The sequence below is a fragment of the Ascidiella aspersa genome, chromosome 2 (genome assembly GCF_963924565.1).
Source record: "Ascidiella aspersa chromosome 2, kaAscAspe10.2, whole genome shotgun sequence".
In the NCBI taxonomy this organism is placed as follows: Eukaryota; Metazoa; Chordata; class Ascidiacea; order Phlebobranchia; family Ascidiidae; genus Ascidiella; species Ascidiella aspersa.
In genome coordinates, this window is record NC_139448.1 from 3,364,876 (window position 1) to 3,382,227 (window position 17,352).

At 33.7% G+C, this 17,352-nt stretch overlaps 1 protein-coding gene across 1 annotated transcript; it reads left to right on the top strand.

Annotated features, from left to right (window-relative positions):
- Positions 1-4,991: 4,991 nt before the first annotated feature.
- On the top strand, positions 4,992-17,092 carry LOC146163165 (ATP-dependent RNA helicase DDX4-like). Its single transcript, XM_083382655.1, has 17 exons — positions 4,992-5,100; positions 5,810-5,897; positions 6,426-6,499; positions 7,098-7,172; positions 8,937-9,017; positions 9,680-9,873; positions 10,220-10,336; positions 10,859-10,981; positions 11,336-11,497; positions 12,073-12,239; positions 12,579-12,672; positions 13,188-13,345; positions 13,799-13,907; positions 14,934-15,095; positions 16,162-16,284; positions 16,731-16,797; positions 17,040-17,092. The coding sequence occupies exons 1-17, from the start codon at positions 5,064-5,066 to the stop codon at positions 17,090-17,092; spliced, it is 1,884 nt and encodes a 627-aa protein (XP_083238781.1). The 5' UTR covers positions 4,992-5,063.
- Positions 17,093-17,352: the final 260 nt, after the last annotated feature.

Sequence of the window (17,352 nt, forward strand, 5' to 3'; positions counted from 1 at the left end):
ATAGGATGTGAAAATCTATGAAAGCAAGAACGTAATCATTTGATAACTTTTAATAAACGACAACGTTTGACAGAAAACTAAGAATCAGTAAAAAATTAACCCCAAATAATTAAACCGATATGACCTGTTACTAGATGTCGCGGTTGAGAAGTTACCAGGGCGGCGAAATTTCTTTTTTCTTTTTCTTTCTTTTCGCACGTGTTTCTTGGAAGGCGGGGTTCGTCTGCTGAAAGTTTGAAAATAACAAACTTCAAAGTCTACTTTTTGCAGGTAAGTTAATTATTTTTAGTAGTGAAATTTAATAATAATCCAATCGCTAGCTCCCACTCTAACCCAAGTATTGTGCGTTGATTTAATAATTGTGGTAGTATTCTAGACCAGCGCCCTTTGCTTTTTCGTTGACTTGAAATAAGATTTTCCAAAAATCAACAACGTTAAAATTGATAGACTTGCTTACTAGAAATGTTATTTGTAAATTGGCTTAATTTTATTTCCATTTGTTTTTGTCTACAAATAATACATTTTGGCTTGAAAAAGTAAAAAAATACCGTTTTCATGGAAATTGAATATGCTAAAATGTCAAATTTATCTTGCTCTATTGCAGTGTTTGTTACCAGGGCCGGATTAAGGGTACTGTAGGCCTAGGTCTGAATACTAGAGAAGAGCCTAAATTTTAAAACAAAGCTACAAAAAGTAATAAAAATACATATGCCCATATACATAGCGGGACAAAATTGACCCCTCACCTTCTCGTTAACAAAAATTGCAAGCGTCAGTACTTATTTACTAAACTGTACAGACTGTCGTCTTGTAAGACTCAAAAAATAGCATTTATCCCTTAAAGGCATCCGCTTTGCTGCCCCGCCTTCTAAGTTTCATAGTCTTATAGTCACTAAAATTTTCTACTGCATAAATATTTTTTGTAGTGTTCAAGAATATTTAAAGGCTGAGTTGGCCGGGGCCCGCGGCAGATCAATATTTTTTGTATGCATGCGATTCATAAAGGTTTTAGAGAAGACGTCACAAATGTCAAAAAACAAATATTCTTAAAAAGTTGTATGCAAACTGCAATCGATTTTAAATAACGTTCAAGTATATGGCAACAAAGAGGTCGCGCGAAAAATATCCCATTTTTTTGGTTAAATTTATAAAACGTCCAATTTAGCAAAATAGGAAATAAGATGCCTTTAGCACACAATCAAGAATCGCGAACTATTATCCCATTTGCATTTATCAAGATAATTTTGTCAATTTGTAAGGGCCATGGACCCCACAGCTGTATTTTTATAGTAAACATGTGAAAATTGTGACTGTTAAAAATAAACAGCTCCAAAAATAAATTTCGGTTTCATGATCCCGACTTATTGTCAAACACTCCACTGCTGTGTTGAGCACTCTTCTAAACTCATATTTTTCCTTTTTAAAGCTTGGTTTTGTTGTGTAGACATTCAATTCTGCTTAAGATAATTTTAAAATTTCATCAAACTAAGCTTAGTTTTGTAACCAACATATATTTTAATTAATATTATATTAGTGTCCGTATTATAGGATTATCTAAAAATTGTTAATCCCCCCTGCCTTGGTCTGCCATAAGATTTATTGTTTAGAGAACCATGCTCTGTCGCATTTATGTTAAATTTAATAGAACATCACCGCAGCTGACAGATTTTGACCGCCTTACAAGGCATTGGTTGTTTTATTGCTTGGTGCTTTTTTACAGGTTACGACAATTTACATAACAACAAAATGTATGACGAAGATGATGATTGGGGCTCCCCTAGTGGTGGTGCTCAGGTTAGTTTTACGAAAAACGTTAATTAGGTAAATATCATATTGTTAATTTAATTTTTAAACCACATAGATGTTGACATTGTATTTAAATAAGATTGACAAGTTTTCGCACAAGTGTATTTTATCTTTGTAATTTTTTTTTACTGCTATCTTAATTAAGACAGTTTAAACAAACTTGTAGTTAATTAAAGATGATAGAAGCTCTTATTAAAACTCTTAATCAAGATTATGTCGATCTACCCGACCTTTTTGGCCTTGTAATTCATTATCAAGTTACATTACTAATCCATGCATAGTGTAAGTATATTTTGTGTAATTTATTATAAAATCACAAAAAGATTGTCAACAAAATATTGTTTAACATTTACACTTATTTTTTTGTTTTAACTTTATTTGTAAGGATATATACAGAGATCAACCAGTATTTCTTGATCATGTTGTTCATTATTTAATCAGTATTCAATTTAGTTGCCTACTCTTTTTAGTACCCATTTTTAAATTTCAAATATTACCACTTGGAAATCATCTTGACGCAACAGTAGTTTTCCATATTTTTTAACTTAGGTCAGCAAAAACACAGACAGAGGATTTGGAAATTGCCAGTCAGGAGGTGGGTTTAAAATAATATAAAGGATAATAATTAGTATGTCATTATTTTTTTGTAATGTGCTTGTATTTTATTTTAAGAGCCCAGTTTTTTTTTCCAGAATCAAAAAAAAATGTCTTTAGACTTCAATGTTTCTTACGAATTCACCCAGAAATCACTAAACTTTGTGTATTCAACAATATTAACTATATTTGATGTTCATTAGAGCAATAAGCTGCACTCTGACATAATCAAGCTTGTAGACAAGGGCTACTCAACTATTTTAGCAATGGCCCAGTTATAAAAGTTTAAAATTTGCGTTGGTCAGTTCTAACGCTCACAAAATATTTTACAGTACGAAATAATATGTCCATCGATTCAACTAAGAATTCTGCAATGTCCTTATTAGAAAGGGGTTTTCAATGAACAACAGCAATTGTTTGCCAAGAAAAAAACTCATTAAATCGCATTGCTCAGTAAATACTGAATGAGACAGATAAGGTCCAGATTCAACACTATAAAGGTCCGCGTTCAGCCCCGTTGATGACCCTAGTTTCATTACCTCTGAAATCATCTCTCACTTAAACGAACTTGTTTTTCTCTTTAAATAGTTTATAAATTTTTGGTCCGCGTTGATTGTGATGTAATATTGCCTAGGTTTTGATTCCAAGCCAAAAGGAAGGGGCAGAGGCAGATTTGCTGATGCAGAAAGAGGTATGTACTATGATTGAGTTTGTTAAGAATCCATACTTGTAAAAAATCTTATAAATGTTGCTTGTTTTAGATTTTGGAAATGACCGTGGTGATTCAAATGGATTTGGAGGTTTGAAATATATATCTATTTTTTTTTTTTTTAATCTACTGTAGTTGTTATTTTGTGTGTATTTGCAAAACTAATTAAAGTTATATATTTAAACTTTCCGTAAAAAAAAACATCACCATGAAATATCCAGTTTTGCTATAAATACTTGGTAATGTGTTTTTTTAATTCCAGTGAGATAGTATTTGAACCATAAATTAACTACAGGTGGGTTTGGAAAACCGGATTCTGGCGGGTTTGGAAAACCGGATTCTGGCGGGTTTGGGGAACCACAATCTGGAGGCAAGTGTGCAATGCATAAAACTTTTCAGGGGATTAGCATTAGCAGTAGTTGTAAATTTTCAGCTTCTGGCAAGCTCAAAATATAATAAAAACATTAAACATTCACATCACTTTTTCTGCGGGATGAAATACTGTACAACTGACATTCAATAGCAAGGCAATAGGCAAATACAATAGTTTAACCAAAAAGCAAAGTGAAATGGTTGTCCAGTCTTGTATACTTGGCTGCATGTTTATTTGTTATAGTACAGGGGTCGGCAACCTACGGCCCACGGGCCGGATCCGGCCCGCCGCCTCTTTGACAAACTAGGCACAATTCCATTTCAAATACTTTTTAACTATTTTAACTACGTAAGTGCGAAAAATTTTCGCGCTTCACGCGAATCATCCTTCTCCATTGGGTTTGTTTACGTTTTGACGCTGTCTTTTGAAATATAGATCAGCGCTTCTTTACCGTTGTGCCGTGGAAGGCTGACAAGTGCGTCCCGGACACAAATATTGGACATATATTTTTTAGCATTTTTTTATTTTTTATTGTCGGCAATGTAGGCTAATGAAAACTTGCAAGAAATGGCGTTATATCAAAATAAAACCGCGCTCGCTTTGCTCGCCAGGTGTGCCCGGGCTTTAATAGGTTGACAAACACTCAACTAGATTAACTAATGCTATTGCGTTTCCTCAAAGTAGTTTTATTACACTTTTCATTAGCTGTATGGATGACGATGTGTGGACTCGGATTTTAAACCAAACAAACGCTTTTGATTCGCGCTTTGCGCCAATACTCTATTACTGCCTCAAGTGTAATTAAACATGTTTTAAGGCGCAAAAAAGATCCGAGTTCCGCCTGATTCACGGTAGTTTTAACATTTTAATAACATAATTCTTAGTTAACATTTTGTGCGGCCCGCAGAGACCTTTCTGAGGTTTTGGCCCGCAACTACAAAAAGGTTGCCGACCCCTGTTATAGTCCAAGGTTATTACTTTAAATTACAAAGTTACTCGGCTCGCCTGAGAATATCTTAAAGGCAAACCCTTCCAAAAAACAGTTTTTAATAGGAAACTTTTGTTAGGTTTTGGGAGGCCTGGTGATGATTTCAACAGTGGCGGTTTTGCTTCAAATGGTAAACATAATTGTGCTTGTTTATGTTAAGATAAACAGTCAATGTTTTTTTGTAAAATCAACATCTATATGTTGTTGGCATTTTTTTAAAAGATTAAAAGATAGTAATTTGTTATGTATAAACTGTAGTGGCTGCTAGGCACAATATCAATTAAAGTGTAGAAAAAACAGGTTGAGCTATTTTTTAGTATTAAAAAACTTGTTGTTATCAATCGTTAGCTAAACAAATTCATCACAAAACAAATACACCAATAAAAATATAAATTGCCAAGCACCAATTTTTTATATTTATAAAATCTCACAATTGTTAAGTTTTCAAATAATGTTTTCTGCAACTAGAAAGTTCAAGTATCTTTTTTCCTTAAGGATTCGGAGATAATAACGACTCGCGCGGCTTTGGAGGTGGTGGTTTCAAATCTGGTGGTGGGGCAAAAACCTGCTATAAATGTGGAGAAGAAGGTCACATGTCAAGGGAATGCCCCCAAGGCGGGGGTGGAAGGGGTAAGGCTTTATTTTACTTGTGATAAATTGCTTGCACCTTATACAAGAAAAATGGTTTTAATATTCAATTTTTTTGTTAGTGACAAACTTTTCATTAATCTTGCTTAAAATGGTTTAATGTTGATTTTCCTTTTTATACAATCAATACTTCCATGATACCAAATTGTTCCCTTTTGAATAAGAAACCTCTGTATGCAAATGTACATGTAAAAATTGTATATATATATCATATATATATATTTATATACATTGAAACTCTACTTTGGTTGGTATATGTTTTTTTAAGGTGTCCGAAACGGTCCCCCAAATTTCTCCAGCAGTTTCCCAAATTTTGGGCTTGTAACTTTTTGGTATTTAAATGAAACACTTGTGGTCACCCAAACCAAACCTTAAAAAAAAACCTGTATGTATGATTTGCAAGATTCTTTGTAGAATTTTTTCCAATTAGTTTACTAATGTCGCTTAATGTCAAATAAAGCCACACACAACAACTGCACAATGTAAAAAAATTGTTTTAACAAGTTTAGCAATGGATCAAAAATTTGAAATATTTTCTTGGCACCCTGGTCGGAACCACTGGTCTATTCAATTTGTAAATCCACAACAAGTATTGTGTGTAATTTTGACCAATTTTTTACCCCTCATATATTCAGTGTGATAAAATATATTTTAAATTCCAGCTATATACTTATGTTCACACAAAATTTAGGTGGAGGCCGACCTAAAGGTTGTTTCAAATGCGGTGAGGAAGGCCACATGTCAAGGGAATGCCCCCAAGGAGGAGGGGGTGGCGGTAAGTACGATGTTTGATTTAAAATTTGATTGTGATGCTGATACACCTCAATTTTGTCATAAATTATTACTGTCCAACTGATAACAAATGAAAAGAAGTTATAAGTATTATGCCAAAGTTTTGGGTTTGGCGACATAGGCCAGCAAGCATAATCATGAAATATATTTGTATTTTTCGTTTATGGGCCATACTTGTGTAAATATTTTTTTTTTGTTTTTAAGAGCACATGATGCGTCTGGAACGGCTTAGCAAATTTTTTTTATGCACAAATTTCTAAAACTAGCTTAGGAATAAACAATGCCCAAACCAAATTAGTTGTTTTTGTTATAATGATGTTGATTTACTAGTAATTATTTTAATCATAGCTGTAAGATTGTGTGATGTTCACTTGAGAAATAAACATTGGTCCCTGGCTTCCTGCTTAGTTGTGAAATGTCCATTTTTATTAAACTTTTTTTTTTCCACCTAATGCAGAAATAATTCTAAAAGTCTTTTAAAATGTTCAATAATTACGTCCAGGATTTGGTGACAGACCGAAAGGTTGTTTCAAATGTGGAGAAGAAGGTCACATGTCAAGGGAATGCCCCCAAGGTGGGGGCGGAAGAGGTAATTAGTTAATATTTAGAGATTAAGTTTTATTACAATGCGATCAATAAGTGTTTATTTGAATGGGATATTAACTGGTTATACTGCATACGTCTAAACTTGGTTAGTAAACACTAAATTTTCCAACTTTTTCTTTCGAATGAACTTGATTTATTTCAGCTGTTACTAGAAAGTTTTCAGATTTTTAAAATAATTTAAAAATTATGTTTAGTGTAACAATATAAATGGTTCTCTTAAAAACATTTATTTTTTCAATTGTTTATGTCCAACAGTTATTATCTTTTACCATAAAAGTTGAAACAATGGTTCCCTAGAAAGGAACACAATAGATATTATACATTTTCATCAGTGGAAAAATCAGAGATTAGCCAAAAACATTATTATTTTAGACCGGGGTTCTTTCAAACTTGGGTCTGTGGTCCGCTTGGGGTGTGGACTAGTAAAATATCGGCAAATAAATTTCGATGGCAATTTTTTTCGAACTGGAATATCAGCAAATATTATTCAACTTATCTCTAGTAATAATATTAGATTCCCATTGTTTTTTGTAAAACTTTGCTTGCATGATAATAAGGCGATGTTGATTAATTCTACCCAGGTGATAAACCAAAAGGTTGTTTTAAATGCGGCGAGGAGGGGCATATGGCAAGGGAATGCCCCCAAGCTGGTGAAGGTTAGTCTATTTAAGAACTGCTTACTAGATAAAAAGCACCATTTCACATTGTATTTCATTAACTTCTACTAGCGAGTCCAATTTATGGTAAAAAAAGAATAGGATTTATTCAATCACAGTTTCTAAAACCTTTAATTTCTAGTGTTCAGCAGTAGCCAACCAGTTTTATCAGTGCAGCCCCCTCTACTCGTAATTTTGAATTAATACCACAAGTTATTATTTTCTAGTACAGTTTACCCTATTTTTTTTACCCTACAGAGATATTTTATGACGTTGGTTTTAAATTAAAATATATAAACTATTAGTTGCATGATTAAGCAATAAGCATAAAACTTTTTTTTTCAAAAACTTATTATGTGGCCCGAAAAAAAAAATTTTTTTTTGGACACATGTTGTTTTTGTCCGAATTATTTTTTTTTTTTTTTTTTTTTTTTTTTTTTTCAGTCAATTTTTATGGCTCACTTTTGACAAGGAAAAAAACATAGTTATTTTAGGGGGGCAAAATTAAAATTCGGCCATTTTTGTGTTTAGAGGTGTCTAAAAAACTAAAGAAAACATTGTTAAATAGTTTTCAATTATAAAGACAAATTATAGGTTGCTTCACAGCAAAATTTTGACCTTCAACTCAAATCAATTTACCCATGGGGGAAAATAATTAACCAAAAATATAGAAATTAAAGTGATTTTTTGATGGAAAAAAAATTGCAAACAAAGTGGTGTACACTGCCTGGCAGATTTTTTATTTAAACTTGCGGCGGTAAAATATGTTGTTTTGTAAGAGCAATAAGTTTAATTCACTAAGACGAGACACTTTGCACAATGGATGTTGCACGCGCTGGACAAAAAAAGCACAGCAGGGAGCCAGCCGCTTCGCGGCCAGAATAAGGCAAGCGATATGAACAAATTCTGTACTGAAGGTTTTCTGCCGCTAGATTAGAGTAGATAGCTGTAAAGAACTAAATCGAACACATCACACTATTGATTTTTGTCCCCAATTAGAGGCGTATAGGGGTGCAAGAAAAAATTGTCAAATATTTTTCAATTATAAAGACAAGTTATAGGTTTGCTTCGCAGCCAAATTTATATTAAGACCACTGGCAATCAATCTTGTAAAAGTGCACCATGTCCAACCTATAACACGCAACTTCGGGCCACATCCGCTTTTGCCTGCTAAAGCACCGAAACTGGAAGCACAACATTGGGAGTATATGGACACTGACAAATAAGACCCGTTGAAAGAATATAGAATAACCAAGGAATAACACCCTGGTAAAGTATAGTGGAACTGCGCTATACCCCCCCTGGTATAATATAATAGAACCGCGCTATAACCCCCTAGCAAAATATACAAAAACCGCACACCCTGTCTAGTTTCATTTATTATTATTGTGCATGATTCAGCATGTTGACCTATAATTAAACTACAGTCATATGACTTTTGCTAAGTACAATTTAGACTAGAAGTCTAGAATTATTAAATTTTGCATGGAGGTATGTTTAGTTATTATATGGTAAACAGAAAAGGAATAGTTATTCATGACAGCCTATTCCATCTTTACATTGCATGTTTTCATGTCTGATAAAAAAGGTTCATATCTGTTATGCATGATTTGTGAATACAAAACAGATCAAAAAAATCCTCAGTTTTATTTCGCATTAGGTATTATTGAGCCATTAAGTGGCAGAGGTAGTGATCATTGCATGTTTTCGATTTTGCATGCTCATTGTACAAAGTTTTAGCGTATTTTGATTATTATGTCACAGACACTCGAGGCAAGGGTTGCTTCAAATGCGGCGAAGAAGGTCATATGGCGAGGGAATGCCCCAAAGCTGATACTGAAGGAGGTGGTTGACATATCAAAAAAAATATTTTTTTATGCTAATTCTGCATGTTTTTGGCCTAGAGTTGAATTGATTTTTGGTTTAGTATTCTGAAAATTAAAAACTGTAAGCTTTTGTTTTTAGTAAAATGTTAAATTTGTTTTTGTTGTAAAAAGTAGAAAAAATAAAATAATTATTATTTGAACCAAACCTTAATCAACATCGTAAATTTGATCACTTCTAAATGTTTAAAGATTTTGTGAAAATGTATGTTACTTACAACAAAGTCATTTGTACAAAACATATAGAAAGGTTTCCTAATGTACTACTAAAGGTGATTGTATTTCTTGTTATTTTCATCATAATATTTGGGTTACTTAGAGCCCAAATTATTATTGAATTAAACTTTTTGATCCAATTGTTAAGATAACAAGTTGATTTTTTTTACAGGTTTAGCAAAAAAACCTAAAAAGGACTGATTTGAGAATTAAAATTATTTTTAAAAAAAACTTAAAAAAACCTTTTTTATTCCCATTCCTTTTTGTTGATCATGGCACTTGTACTGTTTTGTTTTTAACTTTCAATTTATAATGTCCTTTTAGGTTTTCAAGAACCATAATTTGATTAGTATTTTTAATTGGTACTCAATCATTGTTAATATTTTTAAAAATGTTTATCCATCACAGATGGTGGCGACAAAACTCGTGCCCCCATCTACATTCCCCCACCACCCCCAGAAGAAGAGTCTGAGATTTACGACAGCATGCAGCAGGGAATCAACTTCAACAAGTACGACGCGATCCCGGTAGAGGTCACCGGGGTCAATGCACCAAAGTTCATCAACTCGTTCGATGTCGCCGATATGCCAGAAACTATTGCTGTAAGGTTTTTATTGTTGAACTTTTGATTTATTTGTGTTGAAAATTTTTTTTCCAAAAACCCTAATTTGCTTTATCTTCATTAAAAAACACTTTTTCAGGAGAAAAAGTTTAGAAAATAATTTGATTTACTTAAAGTAATTTGTAAATCTTTGACTGTAATTGTTTATAAACAATAGTTGATTATTTTGAACCTTTTCAATTTAAGACCTGGATGGTTCAGTTTTAAAAAATATGGCATGTTGAAAAATGTTATCTTACCTGTAAACTATATAGTATTACCTTTGATTGTATCTAAGTTTTCTAAGTTTATCGGTTGAATAAATTCACGCTTCTATTTATATTCAGGCAAATGTTAAGAAAGCCAAGTATGATCGACCCACACCAGTGCAGAAGTTCAGCATTCCGATTATTCTTGCCAACAGAGATCTGATGGCTTGTGCACAGACTGGTTCAGGAAAAACAGTAAGTTTGACGTGTTTGTGGTATATTTAAGCATGCATTATGTTGTGTTGTATGCCTTACCTTCCAGGGTTGAGATATTGCACTTGCTCCGCTGGCCAGTGCGACTGTAATTGCTCAGGGTGAGTTTTCTAATTTGCGAGTGTTGTTAAGCGAACATTGGTTGTTGTTAACGAGACAAATTTAAAAAGTTAAAGATGAATTATGCGTAAATTGTTAACGTTACACCTGCGGCCGCAACTGCATCAACGAATTAAGCAAGCGCATTTAGCACGTTTAAAAGTCCTACGCATTCAATAGTCATATGTGAACGTATTAAAATTGTTAAAGGCAGTTTAAATCGTGTGTGAAAAACAATTACATTTTTTTGGGCAAGTGTTATTTTGTCCTGCTTGAGTGCAGACTGGCGAGTGAAAAAAGACAAAAGCTGTATTATGTTGCATTGTAGCTAAACATACAGAGGAAAATACAAAACGTTTTATGATTCAACTGCTAGCATACAATCAGTAAATTTTTACTATTCAGGCTGCATTTCTTCTCCCTGTTTTGACCAATATGGTTCGAAGTGGATTGCAATCTTCGTCATTCAGTGAAAAGCAACTTCCACAAGCAATTGTGATTGGACCAACCAGGGAACTTGTGTACCAGGTTACCAACTTATTTCTGACATATTTACAAAGTTTCTAATATCGTTTTTATTGATATAATATTTGATGTTTTTATGTTTAAATGTGAAATTTAGTCCATTCTTCATTTGTAATAGATCTAATTTTTTTAATTTGCTTTATTTACTTTCTCATGGCTACAGCAGCGCACTAGAGTCTTATTCCAAATAAATTTAAATTTTATATTAATCCAGTGCTTGTGCAACCGCTTAAGTAACAGATATTTTTTATATTATATATCACAAAAAACTCTTGCCCTTAATTGAACCTGGCATTTTCGTTTTTGTTAAGCGCCTATTTAATTAATTTAAAGCTGAAATATTTTCCCCGTGGTTAGATTTATCTAGAAGCGCGCAAGTTTTCGCGTGGTACGATTGTTCGGCCAGTTGTAGCGTACGGAGGAACCAGCACTTGGCATCAACTTAAGGAGCTTCAGAAGGGATGCCACATGCTTATCGCAACTCCTGGAAGATTAATGGACTTCATCAACAGGGGAAAGGTGAAATTTTTGATAAATCTAGATTAAATTTAGGTGATATTTTTGTTTCTGCTAAAAACAAAATGAGAAGATCTTAATGCTTTTTTAACTAAAGAAACTGACAAACAATTGAGTACTCCCTTGTCAGTGGTTCTCAAACTTAAAATTAAATTAAAAAGTAGTAAAAACAACTATGTATAAAATTAATGGACAGAGTTAAACTTATGTCGCTTTAAACAACTCCTTAATTTCCACCTAAAGGGGTTGAATTGGTCATAATAGGTTAGCATCTGGAGGCAACTAAATTTAACACAAAAAAAATTGGCCAAGAAAGCTAAAAAAATACGTTTTAACGTGTATTTTGCACGTTTGAGCTCGGTATTCATGTTAATGTATCCAAAAAATATCGGGAATCGGTATTGGATTAAAGTGTCAAGCTTTGGACATACCTAGTTTTAACTTGTTATTTCAACTGTTACTAATTCCAGGTTGGATTGGGAACAACTCTTATATTTTGGGGTAAAACTAACCGTCATGGACCACTTGAACCGCTGTCCTAAGACCCAGCTATGCACTAATCCTCGATGTTATTACAGGTTGGATTGGATTGTGTCCAGTACATAATACTTGACGAAGCTGACCGAATGTTGGACATGGGATTTGAAGCTGAGATCAGAAAGCTTGTTGATTCGCCGGGAATGCCACCAAAAACACAACGACATACGCTGATGTTTAGTGCAACCTTCCCTGATGAAATACAAAAGTAAGCCTTACAGCTTTGAAATATTTACTTCTTACTAATAATTTTTTTCAGTTTGAACAACATTAATTGTACATTTTTTTTCTTTTTTGAGTGAACTATAGCAGATTCTCCAAATATTTTTATAAATTAACCTTACTATAAACAGTTTTTTGTTTTTTGAGTATTTTATTATTTTTTGAGTAGTCTTTATATTTAAATTACTTTTTCCCCTAAATGTTTTTCCTCGCCTTATAAGAAATATGTTAGCTTAAAAAATAATAATTTTAACCGAAATCTCCCAAAGGAAAAAGTATGCTTTGCTGCCACAAAATATAAAAGAGCTAACAAATTTGTTTCCAGACTCGCGCATGACTTCTTGCAAGAAGATTTCCTCTTCCTGACGGTTGGCAGAGTCGGTGGAGCGTGCAGTGACGTCACACAAACCGTAGTCCAGGTGATTGTGACGTAATATTGGAGTAATAACCAATATGAACAGGATGCAGGCAACAGTACTATGGTAGTTTCTCGACTCGCTCCCCTCTGAACCTGTCTAGCTCAGTTGGTAGAGCGACGGTTCCGGTATGAACGAGGTCGAGAGTTCGAATCTCACCAACCAGAAGCTAGTTTTACAAACAGAATACGGCAGGCAACGCTGCTATGGTTGTTTCTCGACTTGCTCTCCTCTGAACCTGTGTAGCGCAGTTGGTAGAACGACGGTGCTGGTATGACAGAGGTCGTGAGTTCGTATCTCACCGCAGAGTAGTTTTAAGAACAGGATGCTGCTGGCAACAGTGCTATGGTTTGCATAAAAAAATCCAAGCCTTTGCATACCTTATGCTTTTTTGCAATTCTTTAAGGCCTTTAACACTAGTACACACGTACATAACGTTTCTGTGTTTATTTTAGTGTATAAGTATCGAAAAGTAATAAAAATTATGAATAATGTGATATTTTTTTTAATATGTTAAGGTTGACCAGGGTGATAAACGGAACATGTTGACAGAATTGATTCACGATGTTGCTGAAACTTGCTCGAGGACTCTAGTGTTTGTAGAAACTAAAAGGAGTGCTGATTTCCTGGCCTGCTCACTTTGCCAGCTGGACTTTCCGACTACCAGCATTCACGGGTAAGAACACGCTTTGCAAAAGATGAAAACGATGACACCTTTTTCGGACATTTTAGCTTGCAAGAATGAAAGTTTTCTGTTCAAAACAGTTATTTTTGTACTTTTTAATTATTAATTTTATACTTAAAATTATTACGACTTTTTTATTTATTTTTTTGTTTTTTGAATTTATATAACGACTTTTTTATTTTTTGGAACTTTATTCCGAATAAAACCTAGCAAAACATACGCGTTGATTTTAATCTAGTGCCTTTATATCAACCATTTAATGTTTAAATTAAATAAAAGTCACGCTATCCGTATCTGAATGAAATAAGTATCACACACGACCTATTTTATTTTTTTGTAACCGAATTATAACCCAGCAAAAAACTACGCGTTAGTTTACGTTAGTGCCTTTATGTCAATCTATTTTCATTTTATGTTTACCTTCTGTATTTTTATTATTAACAGCGACAGATTACAGAGGGAACGCGAGGAAGCTTTGCGTGATTTCAAATCCGGTAAATGTCCTGTTCTCATCGCTACATCGGTTGCAGCTAGAGGGCTCGATATTCCAAAGGTAATTGGTCACTTTTTAATGATCAAAATTACGTAAATTATACTTTAGATTCTTAAATACAAAATTGCACACAAAAAATGCTTTATTTTGTCAGTAAATGTATAGTTTTGCATAAATTTGGCACCAATGCCACCAAAATTTGGCACCAATGAGTATTTGGTCCAGTAACCAGACTTGGACAACTAGATAATTCTAGTTTTCTAATTCATTGAATTAGAGCAAAGTGCGGCTAATTCTAATCTAATTTGGGTTTTATAAAAAAAATGCTACTTTGTCCAACGGCATTTTTAGTCTCTCCGTTCAAAAACAGAATTTCAATTAAAACTCTTTTGGGAACTTTTACAGTCTAAAAAGTATAAAAAAATAACACACACATTTTTACCATTCACGTTCTTATAAGAAGAAATTGCGATTTAATTCAATTGGTTGTAAAAAATAAATGTGATTCTAGTTCAAATTCCAGGTGAAATTTGATTTTTTAGGAATTTGCTAATTCTAATTCTAATCAAATTTGGAAAAACTAAAATGCTCTAGTTTTAATTCTAATTTAATTTTAAAAAGCTAAAATAAATCTAGTTGTCCAAGTCTGCCAGTAACTACGTCATCTCATTATAAGTCTTTGAATATTTTTGATGGTATTTAAATTGATTTGTGTATTAAAAAATCTTACAAAAATTCTGTTTTTCTATTCTTTTAAAGAGTCCGGTAACCAAGTTATTTGTTTCGAAAAATCGTGACAAAACCAATGTTAAAAAAACTATTTGTTGTGTTGGCCGTGACATAATACGGTTTTGTTTTTAAATATTTGTAGAACATAAAGAGTGATCCAATTTTAAATTTATTTCATTAAACGGTCATTGTTTACCACGTTCCAATAGAACAATAACTATTGTTAAATTGACCTAATGAATAATGATTACAAAGTCTGTTTACTTTTTTATAATCTTAAGCCGCACTAAAATAGGAAGCATTTATAAATCATTGATCCTACTAGAAAAAGTTTTTAAGTTCCAATCACTTGTTTAGGTTGAGCATGTGGTGAACTATGACCTCCCATCTGAGATCGATGAATACGTGCACCGGATTGGTCGAACTGGGAGGTGTGGCAACCTGGGTAAAGCCACCTCCTTCTACGATGATAGTCAGAACGCTTCGTTAGCGAGATCTCTCGTCAAAGTACTATCAGAGGTAAATTATATACGGATAGATTTATTATATTTAGGGCTTTAAAGCCCAGACCATTATTGTTTAAATCTTTGTGTCAAGAAAAATCGCGTCAGTTTTTTTAATTTAAAAGATACCCTATTTTTAGTTACAAATTTTTTAAAACTTTAAACGGAATATATATTTTGCCGGGTCAAAATTGTTAACCGGCGAGCGTAGTATTCCCTGAATACATCCCTGTGGGAATAATTTAATATACACAAACAAAAATGAGTTTTACACATTGCACGAATTCTCCCAACAGCTTACAGCCAATATATCCAATGTGATTTTGTCGCCCTGTCTCTAGGGAGTGTTTACAAAAGAAAGCTATCTATTCTGCCTGTTGTGACTAACAGCTTGATACTGCTTTGTGATGCCCATCCTGGTTTGAACTCTGCTCTCTGTGCCCGTTTTATAAATAACGGCATTGCAGGCTCCAAACCGTGTAGCCAAAAGAATTGATGGAATTGGTTATGTCCTTAGGTCGTCTTTGCACTGAATTTAAAGTTTTCAACCAATGCATAAGAAGTTTCTATTAAAATGGTAGCAAAAAGCAGGCAATACCGTTTAACTTTCAATAATGACCAAAATCCTAAATTCGTTAGATTAAAAACAAATCCATCCCAATTCCGATAAGCGATATTTTGTAAAAAAACATAGCCGATACTAAATTACGTCATTATTATGGCAAAGCGAGAAAAACAATGAGATCTCACCGATCCAAAAATATCGGACTACTCAAGTTCCCAAAGGTCAAATAAGTATTCGCTACTTCCCAACAGGCACTACAGGAATTGCCAAATTCAACATAGAAATCTCTTAGTTGTATCGCAAATTATGCCTGAAATCCCTATGTTAATTTGCTTTCAAATCGACACTGATAGGGTGTTACCACGCCCATCTAATTTACCGGACATCTTAACTATTTATTCTCTAGTTTACGTGATGCAATAAGTGTCTTCATGGTTAGACGCTTGTGCGTATAATAAATCTTTCAAAAAAAATTATTCTAACAGTCTTACTAACTAATTATTGTTCTTTACTTCAGGCGATGCAAGAAGTTCCTCCATGGTTGGAATCTTGTGCTGAAGCAGCAGTTGGAACAAGTTTCGGCAAAGATGGGGGATCATTTGGCGGAAGAGATGCAAGAAAGAGAGGGGGAAGAAGCAAGGTAAGGACATCTTACTCGAAATACAACAAATATTTCTGCTTTAGACATTCATGTACAATCGTGTGGAATTGCGATATAGCCCTTAATATGTAAACGCGAGTTTGAGTTACATGCTCTGTTCAACTAAGCAATTTCCTTTTTTTTTTGGTAATATACAGGCTGACAACAAAGTCTTTAAATTCTTTGCGTCTTAAAAACCATTTGTATTTTCACTGTAGCAAGTTATGTATTAGAAATTGTCGTTATAAAACTAATTTTAAACTTTGTTATTTTTTTTCTCTTACTTTAATATGCAGTCTAATCATCACTTGCTGAATCTGATTAATCAATACGTTTGCCAAACTTAATTTGACTTTGTAATAATCGCGCAACTGCTGTAATGTAAAAAAGCTATTTAATGAAAAGGTTTAAAGGCAGTTTTGCTGATATGTTTTTTTGTTTTTCAGGGCTTCGGTGGGCAAAATGACGGAGGGTTCGGTTCGAGGGGAGATTACGATTATAACGACGCTGGCGGTGAGTTTTTTTAATTCAAGACATATCCTGATAATATCGATCGCTCGCTCCTACCGAAATAATGGTATTGATAAAATGGGCCTTCTGTTTTACCATGAAAATGTCAAATGATGTTTCAATCTTTATTGTAACGTTACAATAAGCCGCTTGAAAATGCTAGTTAGGTTGCCGCAAACCAAAAATGTTGGCTACCACTGATTTGGACCTCGACGATTTTTAATCTTATGTTATTTTTATCCCAGGATTCGGAGGTGCCAGTGCAGCGGCCAATGACGATGATGATGGTTGGGATTAAGCTGGGTCAAAAATCACAAAAAAAACAATTGCCTCGGTCCTATACGTTCCAGTTTATCATGTTCCCTTGCAAAACACCCAACCACTATAAAGCACACATACACATTTTGATCGCTGTGCATCAGCACACTTACTCATTTCCACCACTGTACAGCACAATACGCTCTGTAAAGCGTTTTTCTTTGTTCTAGTTGTTATTCTACCACAGTGCCACTTTTTGCCAGGATACTTTTTTACACTCCAAAACAACACCATGCCTTT

Coding starts and splice junctions, on each gene's coding strand:
- LOC146163165 (XM_083382655.1), top strand. CDS start 5,064: ATGTCAAGGGAATGCCCCCAAGGCGGGGGTGGAAGGG. Junction 15,096..16,161: donor TCGTCAAAGTACTATCAGAG/GTAAATTATATA, acceptor TCTTTACTTCAG/GCGATGCAAGAAGTTCCTCC. Junction 16,798..17,039: donor CGATTATAACGACGCTGGCG/GTGAGTTTTTTT, acceptor TTTTTATCCCAG/GATTCGGAGGTGCCAGTGCA.